This window comes from Larus michahellis, chromosome 2 (assembly GCF_964199755.1).
Source record: "Larus michahellis chromosome 2, bLarMic1.1, whole genome shotgun sequence".
NCBI lineage: Eukaryota > Metazoa > Chordata > Aves > Charadriiformes > Laridae > Larus > Larus michahellis.
The window spans coordinates 43,463,533-43,472,687 of NC_133897.1; the positions used below are offsets into that span (position 1 = coordinate 43,463,533).

Genomic DNA, 9,155 nt, shown 5'->3' on the forward strand with positions numbered 1-9,155 from the left:
GGGGAGAATCACCTCTCTTGATCTGCTGGCCATGGTTCTTTTGATGCAGCCCAGGATGCGATTGGCCTTCTGGGCTGCAAGCGCACATTGTTGGCTCATGTCCAGCTTTTCATCCACCAGTACCCGCAAGTCCTTTTCTGCAGGGCTGCTCTCTATCACCCCAGGTCCCTCTGGATGACATCCCGTCCCTCTGGCCTGTCAACCATACCACTCAGCTTGGTGTCATCGGCAAACTTCCTGAGGGTGCACTTGATCCCACTGTCTATGTCATTGATGAAGATGTTGAACAGCACCAGTCCCAGTATGGATCCCTGAGGAACATCACTTGTCACCCCTCTCCATCTGGACATCTTGCCATTGACCACTACCCTCTGGATGCAACCATCCAGCCAGTTCCTTAGCCACCAAACAGTCCGCCCATCAAATCCTTCTCTCTCCAACTTAGAGAGAAGGATGTTGTGGGGGACCGTGTCAGAGGCCTTGCAGAAGTCCAGGTAGATGATATATGTAGCTCTTTCCTTGTCCACTGATGCAGTCACTCCATTGTAGAAAGCCACCAGGTTGGTCAGACAGGACTTGCCCCTGGTGAAGTCAAGCTGTCTGTTTTGAATCACCTCCCTGTCCTCCCTGTGCCTTAGCATAGCTTCTAGGAGGATCTGTTCCATGATCTTCCCAGGCACAGAGGTGAGGCTGACAGGGCGGTAGTTCCCAGGGTCCTCCTTTCTACCCATTTTAAAAATGGATGTGATGTTTCCCTTTTTCCAGTCACTGTGATGTTACAGCTGTAAAGCCACTAAATTTCTGTCTCTGTTTTTTCTAGATGTCTGGTTTGTGCTGTTAGTGAAAGAACCGCGATGATGAACCTTGGACAAAAAGGTCTGCGGGGCTTTGCTTTCTTAAGAATGCAAGATTTTAAGGAATTAGCTGGAACGTCGCACTCAAAGAGTTTCAGTCAACGGCTCCATGTCAAAGTGGAGACCAGTGACCAGTGCCGTTCCTCAGGGGTCTGTACCGGGAGCGATGCAGTTCAACATCTTTGTTGTCGACATGGACAGTGGGATTGAGTGAACCCTCAGCAGGTTTGCTGACAACACCAAGCTGTGTGGTGCAGTCGACACACTGGAGGGACGGGATGCCATCCAGAGGGACCTGGACAGGCTGCAGAGGTGGGCCCGTGCAAACTTCATGAAGTTCAACCAGGCCAAGTGCAAGGTCCTATGCATGGATCAGGGCAATACCAAAGACAAATACAGGCTGGGCGGAAAATGGATTGAAAGCAACCCTGAGAAGGACTTGTGGGTGCTGGTTGATGAGAAGCTCAACATGACGTGGCAATGTGCACTTGCAGCCCAGAAAGCCAACTGCATCCTGGGCTGCATCAAAAGAACCGTGGCCAGCAGGTCAAGGGAGGTGATTCTGACCCTCTATTCAACTCTGGTGAGACCCCACCTGGAGTACTGTGTCCAGCTTTGGAGTCCTCAGCACAGGAAGGACATGGACCTGTTAGAACGCGTCCAGCCCAGGGCCACAAAGATGCTCAGAGGGTTGGAGCACCTCTCCTGTGAAGACAGGCTGAGAGAGCTGGGGTTGTTCAGCCTGGAGAAGACTCCAGGGAGGCATTATAGTGGCCTTCCAGTACCTAAAGGGGGCCTACAGGAGAGATGGGGAGGGCATCTTTATTTTTTTCCTTTTTCCTGCAGTAGGTGTTTCAAGTCTTTGTTGATGAGACTTTGGCACACATTTTATGCTCTACCATGATGGCTCCTGGACTTGATGTATTTGAAGTGTGGTGCCACTGTCATTCTCAAGTAAAAACTTAATTTTTCCTACACATCATCTCAGGGATAGCTAGTAGCTTGATATCAGTTCAGATCATACACTATGGTTCCTGCATCCGGAAGCTGCAACAAATAGTTTACTTCTGTGTACTGATGCTGTTGGTGTATTTGTACATGTATTTCCAAGACACTGCTGTGAGGTCAGTGATCAACCGGGCTTTGTTTACATCTTGCTGTCTTCTCTACCAGGATTTTGGCCTCTGTGTGGAGACTCACTTAACCCAGGAATGCGACAGCAAAGCTGGGAGTTGGCGGAGGACGGCAACCAGAGGGGCGCAGATGGAAGAACAGGGATCAAATGGGGATTGGGACTAGAGCAAGGGAACAAGGTGTAGGCGAGAAAACTGCACCAAGGAATTAGTTCTGGTAGAACATGAAATGGGCCTGGGAAAGGCCACGAGGTCCTGAGGAGCTCTTCCTGCGTGGGTGCGTGATGGCCGTCAATTACACGGTTATGTGTTCATTACAGCAGGAGTTTTGCCAGTTCCTACCTGCTCGCTGCTGAGGCGTGCCACAGCACACCGCCAGCGTTAAGGAAACCGATGGGAAACAGCTGGGTTTCCCTCACGGCCGCAGCGTTACCCTCTTACGCCTTATTCCACTAAGACCGCGTGTTCGTTTGTAGCTTTTTAGGATTTTTTTAATCTTCCTTTGCGTGCTTTAAATGGCGTGGTTCGGGGAAAGAAGGGATTTCTTTGCCTTTTCCCAGCTGTCAGTGCTACTTACTCCTGCACTGAGGACCCCAGGACCGGACCGGAGCGGACCGGAGCGGACCGGACCACGCCACGCCACGCCACGCCACGCCACGCCACGCCACGCCACGCCACGCCACGCCACGCCGGGCCCAGCCGCCACCACCTCCCCACAGGTACGGCGGGAGCGGGAAACGCCGCCCGGCCACGCAGTCCACCGCCGAGTTGCCGATTCGCTCGCCCGGCTCCTCACCAATCGTGACATCGGGGATCGGCTACAAAGCCGTCCCGTGTCCACCATCCCCCTTCGTCTGCCCCGTGTGGTGCGTCCCCCAGCTGTCGGAACTGGAGGCGGAGCCAACCATCGTGACGCGGGGGGGGGGGGGCGAGCGCGGCCGGCGGAGGTACCGCTGAGGGCTAGGATGGGGGGAGGCGGGAGGTACGGCAATGGCGGCGGCGGGGGGCTGCCGCGGCTGAAACCGTGGGTGGAGCAGGGGAGTCTCGTGGCGCCATCGCAGCGGTTTTAGCTGCTGTTTTATACATTAAAAGCTGCTTAATGCCCTTAAAGTCCCGGTGGCTCTTGTTCTCGGGGAGAAATGACCTGTTGCCAGAGCCGTGCCTCAGCCTCGGGCCTGCTGCCGTGTGCTGGCGGCCTCCCACCAGAGTAATGCCCGACCCGGCGGCGGCCCGGGCAAGGCGAGAGAGGGGGGAGCGGTGGGATTGCTTGGCATAGTCCTCTCCTGCCTGAAAGGCTTGTGCGTAGCAGCGGCCTTGCTGCCCTCGCTCCTCAGGCCTTGCCGTACGTGGGACCTGGTGGCGTTACCTTCAAGGGAGGTGGTGTGATGGTGTGTCTCGCTCAAATGCACTTGGGGTACTGTCCCCCTGACAGTCTAAATACCCCAATGCTGGTAAAGGGTAGATGGAGGTAGAAAGATGAGGAGCTTTGTCCAAGATACTAATTGCCTTGGTGACATGACCAGGGAGAGTTTCTTGACACCTGAGTTTTCTAGACGGTTCTGCCTGATCTAAAGGTTGAGATGACAATATCCTTAACATGATAATGGTGGGACATACACTTTAAGGTCAACGCACACTTTTCTCCTCTCATTGTTGATACCAGCCAGCTGGTGGTTAAAGCCCCACGGGGAGTTTTGCAGCAAAACCAGAGTATGCCTTTGCAGTCCACACCAGTGCAAAGTCGTATTCATTAGCAGCTTAAGCTAGAAGAGCCCACTAGAGGCATTCACAAAGTGAATGTGTTTCTATACCCTGTCAGCAGTAACACATGCTGCTCCTGATTACAGACATGGAAACTACATCCCTTACTGAAGGGTTGAAAATAGACTTTAATGTAAAAAGCAGGTTATTAACTTTGTGTACGTGGAATATTTTTCACATTGGCTGCTTTATTCTGTTTGTGTCTTTTCCCCCAGTTACAGGAATGTGCTTCAAGTGATTGATTTCCACCATGTTCTCACAGTGCTCGTGGGCTCTATTAAAGATTGCAAATCTTCATCTCCGGAGTCTGAATTTAAGCCTGCATTTACAAAACCACAGAAGAGCTTTCAGCAAGTCACTGCCTGCATATCGAAGGAAAGTAGTTGTTACAGGTATTGGCTTAGTGTCCCCTCTTGGTGTGGGGACTCAGCTTGTGTGGAAGCGCCTTCTCCAAGGAGACAGTGGGATTGCATCGCTAGATGGGGAAGAATATGCAGGCGTCCCATGTAAAGTGGCTGCTTGTGTGCCAAGGGGAAATGAGGAGGGTCAGTTCAGTGAAGAAAGCTTTGTGTCAAAGTCAGAGATCAAATCCATGAGTTCTGCTACTGTTATGGCCATCGGTGCAGCAGAGCTGGCAATGAAGGACTCTGGCTGGTCTCCCCAGTCTGAACAGGATCGCTTAAGTGCCGGCGTGGCAATTGGGATGGGAATGGTTCCTCTGGAAGAGATTTCTGATACAGCCGCTTTATTTAAAACAAAGGGTTATAACAAGGTCAGCCCGTTCTTTGTCCCAAAGATTTTGGTCAATATGGCAGCAGGCCAGATCAGCATTAAATACCAACTGAAAGGGCCGAATCATGCGGTGTCAACTGCTTGTACCACAGGCGCACATGCTGTTGGAGACTCCTTTAGATTTATTGCAGCTGGTGATGCTGATGTCATGTTGGCTGGAGGGACTGAGGCTTGCATTAGTCCTTTGTCCTTGGCTGGATTTGCCAGAGCTCGGGCCCTCAGCACGAGTTTTAACTCCAGCCCTAAAATGGCCTGTCGACCATTTGATTCGCAGAGAGAAGGGTTTGTAATGGGAGAGGGTGCTGCTGTGCTGGTCTTGGAAGAATATGAACACGCTGTACAAAGAGGTGCTAGGATCTATGCAGAAGTTTTAGGTTATGGACTGTCTGGTGATGCTTGCCACATAACAGCACCTAATCCAGAGGGAGATGGTGCATTCAGGTAAGAACTCTATGTTGACTATGATGGCTGCTTCATATGTTAATTTTAGTGGGTTCATGCGTTTCTGTTATTGCATGCTTTTCCTAGAGAAATGATGTTCTATCTTGAATTAATATTCCAAAAGCCTGAAAACTTAATCTGAAAAATAAAAGAGCTTCTGGTAAGGTTTTGCCCCAATTTTCTTTTTTTAGTAACAAGGTGAAGGCCAGTTCTTGCTAGAATCAGCCTTTTTTTTGCATAGAGTTATAAAAACTTTCTCTATGTGAAAGATTTTGATGCCTACAGCTGTTCACACAGTGTTCTCAATGGAAATCTAATTTTTAAGATTTTTATGGTATGGTAGAACATGTTCAGGTTCTCCTTCACCCTTTGTCCATAGAGAAGAGAGACCCCACTGCAAAAGCAGGTCATGTTGTCTGTTGTGGTCTGAAAGGGGAATAGTGTCCTTAAAGAAATCCCAAGTGATGAAAGCTGTAGAGCACTTGGAGGATCGAGTTTGTTAGAATAATTACTGTATATGTAATTAGCATTAATTGTGGTTATTCTTATTTGGAAAAGACTTTGGCTTTTCATAGGGGAAGTATTTAGATCATATGCCTGTGCTACAATCGTGTTTAAATACTTCATTCTGATGCAGCAAAGAGTGTTGGTGGAGGGACATAGCAGAAATGCACTTCAGTACTGTTTAGTGAGATGGTAAAGCTTTATCATTGTTTATCTCATCAAAACCAATTCACAAGTAGATGATATTAATCTAATCTTTATCTTTGACCTAATTAAATTGTCAGTTCAATTACACGTGTAAGTGTATGTACTGTTTGTGAGCTTTGTGTAGGCTGAATGCTATTACTGACTGGAATCGTCAGTAAAGATTTAGTTTGCATTATTCCGAATGTATGTGACTAATAACAATTCAGTATATCACTGCACAAATAGATCAAACTTCTGCATGGTATTGTAAAGCTGTGTTTGCATCTTTATTGGGTTAACAAATTTTTGAAGAAGTAATATACCAGGTTTCTCTCTATGCTATTTGATTCATACTTAATTGTTCTGCAGACTTAGGTGTGAGCTGAGTAATCAGGAGTGTCTTATCTCAGATTTTCAGACTTGTTTACCCTTGAGATGATATGGCGATATATTGTAACAGAATTTTTGTATATTTTGTGATTGCAGTAGCGTATAAATTAAATTCACAGTGCGAAGTAGCTGAAAGTTAATCTTGGTATCTCTGAAATGTTGAGCCTTTCCACCCTTGAGATGAAATAATACATTTTAATACAGTCTTCACACCAATATTTTGTTACTGCAGTGGTATATGGATTAAATCTGAAATGTGTATGCTTCTCTTACTTTTCTGTATGGATTTTATTTGCCACGTCAAAAAAACTTAGGGGAATACATTTTTTGTCATCTTCTAATAACTACTAGAGTTGGAGACTAATACATACGTTGGAATAAACCTGCAGGAAAGGAGAGGCAAAGCCAGACTCAGAAGTGTGGATATAAAGTGTGTTCTACACAATTAATGTTATCTCCTTAAGTAAATATGTTCCTTGAGCTGCCGTATTTAACTAAATTAATGTATCTGTTTCCCTCATGGTCGATCAGTAATCTTTTTAGCCTGAATGTTGGCTCACTGGGGCCTACGCGCTAAGCTAAGCTGGATGCTTCTCAGGGTAGAAGATTGTACTGGACATATTTGAATTTGGCCAGCAGCTTGTGCTATCTTCTTTTTTTTTTTTTGAGCTTTTTTTATTTACTTATTTTTGATAAATTTCAAAAGAGTCAGTAGTCCTTTGCTCAGAGATACTGCGTTAAGCTGTGTGTGCAAGGAGAGACGTGTGATTCCTCCCCTTCTTTCTGTGGGAAATCTGTAAGAAAATCACAGTATGGAGCTGTATTGATCCTTCTGTGGTTTTCATAAAAAAGCGTGTTTTATGTCACAGTCACAGTCCACAGGTCATCAGGAGTCAGAGTGGAACATACTGTGTCAGAGTAGAAGAGTGTGACTTTCAGTAAATTTCATTTTATATATGGGAATTTGTGCTATCTCCTTGATATCTTCGAGCCTCTGGAAAGCTTGCAAAAGAAGCTCACAAAGAGGATGGCTGCAGAATTTTTCTTTCATTTCCCAATATTTTTGTCTGATAGAGCATTTTTTTTTTCCTAATTCCCTAATACTGTAAATATGAGGGGAAATAAAATGTAAGAACTAGGGAATCTTCTTTTCATTTACAATGGGAAGGGGATTTCTTGGACCATTGTAGTGAATGTTACATTAATGTGTCACTGCACTAGAGAAACTTCAGTGGAGGGAATTTAAATTTTTGTAATAATTTCAGGTAGCTATTTCTCGAATGTTTTCATATTTTGCATTGAAAAGGGTCTTTGATATATTAATGTAGTGGGTAGAGATTGATTGTTGTATCTTCTTTCCTCTTTGTATTTTTCCCAACTGTGGAATTTTTGTCAGCAAGTCTGATTTTATCCTGGGCCTCACCCCTACTGTCTTTCTTGTGTGGCTAAATATAGATGCTTGTGTGTTTAGTTAGATGAATCCATCTCTTGTCATTTACATCTCTGGTAAAGTATATAATGATAAACATTTTAAAACACCCTGTACTTTTGCTTTTGGTTTGTACATGTGTGTTAGTGACAAAAATATAATGGGAAATTCAGCATTCTGTCTTCTTTTTTTTTCCTTAGGTGTATGTCTGCAGCAATAAAAGATTCTGGGATCAAACCTGAAGATATAACATACGTCAATGCTCATGCAACTTCTACACCTCTAGGAGACGCTGCTGAGAATCAAGCAATCAAGAGACTTTTTAAAGATCACTCACGTAATATTGCAGTTTCCTCAACAAAAGGAGCAACGGGACATCTCTTGGGGGCTGCAGGAGCTATTGAAGCAGCTTTTACTGCACTGTCCTGTTACCATGGAATTTTGCCACCTACTCTCAACTTAGAGAAAACAGAGGCAGAGTTTGATCTCAATTATGTTCCTTTAACAGCTCAGGAGTGGAAAACTGAAAAACGACGCATAGCACTCACAAATTCATTTGGCTTTGGTGGTACTAATGCAACTTTGTGCTTTGCAAGTGTTTAACTTAGGCTGCGCGTATTGGGAAAAATGGCACCGAAAATGATTTTCTGTGCTGCCACCCTTGGTGTACTGTGATCTTTTCTCTGCTTTGAGAATTGCTCATGTGATATGCAAGAACTTTATTCACTGTAACGTTTACATCAGTAATTCTTTTAGAAAGAGGGAACTTCTTTTACTCATTTTAATAAAAAGTAAATAAAAGACCTTATCTTTGCATGGTAAAGAAGTTTTTGTTCCGGACTAGAAGAGACATTGATCATTCTGTGGCTTTGCTTCATTAGAAAAGGTTTTTCATATGCATGTGGCATAGAAATTGCTCAGAAACATTTATGCAAAAGGGAGGCTGGCTGACGTGTTAGGACTCCACAGTCGTGACTTGATAACTTAGTACATGATGGTACAAGGTTTATGACTGGGCTCCCCTTTGTTACCTGTTCCGTTTATAATTCTGCCTTTTTCCTCATCATAAGTTGTTTCAAATAACATAGACTTATGCACATTCTTCCACACAAATGACAATAATATAGGAGTTCATGAAATTTCTGACAGTGGTGCATTTTCTTTTCAGCTTTATTCATTTCCATATATTGTGTTACTTCCTTAGCCGTGGCGTGGAGTGGTAACAGTGAAGTATACATACAGCATGGCGTATACATCTTACACGTGGCACAGAGATAGAATTAGTAGGTGATAACCTGTTTTCTGAAATATTAGACAAGAATAGCAAGGTAGATATGCAAGTATGGTATCAACGATTTTAGAAAGAGTTACATGGAAAGAAAAAAGACTTTTGAAACTCCTGGTTGTTCTGATGAAATGGAAAAATAGAACTAGCCAAACTTGGAAAAATAAGGAGTTTTTTTGGGGGGGTGGGGGAAGCGTATGCAAGAAACAAATCTGGGTATTATGTTGGGGATGAGAAAAGGGAAGAAAGAGAAGAGGAAAATGAAATTGTAGCTGAAGTTGAAATATTGATGGTGGTTTAGGTTGTCTCTTGCAAAGAACAAGTAAAGGACTTTGGCTGTTCCTTCTGGCACCAGTCAGCATCTTAGCCAAGTAGTGCCT

At 45.0% G+C, this 9,155-nt stretch overlaps 1 protein-coding gene across 4 annotated transcripts; it reads left to right on the forward strand.

The window, feature by feature from the left end:
• The first annotated feature begins 2,666 nt into the window (after positions 1-2,666).
• On the forward strand, positions 2,667-8,298 carry OXSM (3-oxoacyl-ACP synthase, mitochondrial). Of its 4 annotated transcripts, none has more exons than XM_074575066.1 (3): positions 2,667-2,706; positions 3,964-4,981; positions 7,691-8,298. In XM_074575066.1, the coding sequence occupies exons 2-3, from the start codon at positions 3,999-4,001 to the stop codon at positions 8,091-8,093; spliced, it is 1,386 nt and encodes a 461-aa protein (XP_074431167.1). In that variant the 5' UTR covers positions 2,667-2,706; positions 3,964-3,998; the 3' UTR covers positions 8,094-8,298. The 4 variants fall into 4 exon arrangements, with proteins under 4 accessions (XP_074431167.1, XP_074431164.1, XP_074431166.1 ...); XM_074575063.1 differs by having other exon boundaries at positions 2,705-2,934; XM_074575065.1 differs by lacking the exon at positions 2,667-2,706 and adding an exon at positions 2,904-2,969.
• Positions 8,299-9,155: the final 857 nt, after the last annotated feature.

Bases quoted from the DNA above. Each gene is read 5' to 3' on its own strand.
- OXSM (XM_074575066.1), top strand. From the start codon at position 3,999: ATGTTCTCACAGTGCTCGTGGGCTCTATTAAAGATTGCAAATCTTCAT. The intron at 4,982-7,690 runs GTAAGAACTCTA...TTTTTTCCTTAG, and splicing joins GAGGGAGATGGTGCATTCAG to GTGTATGTCTGCAGCAATAA.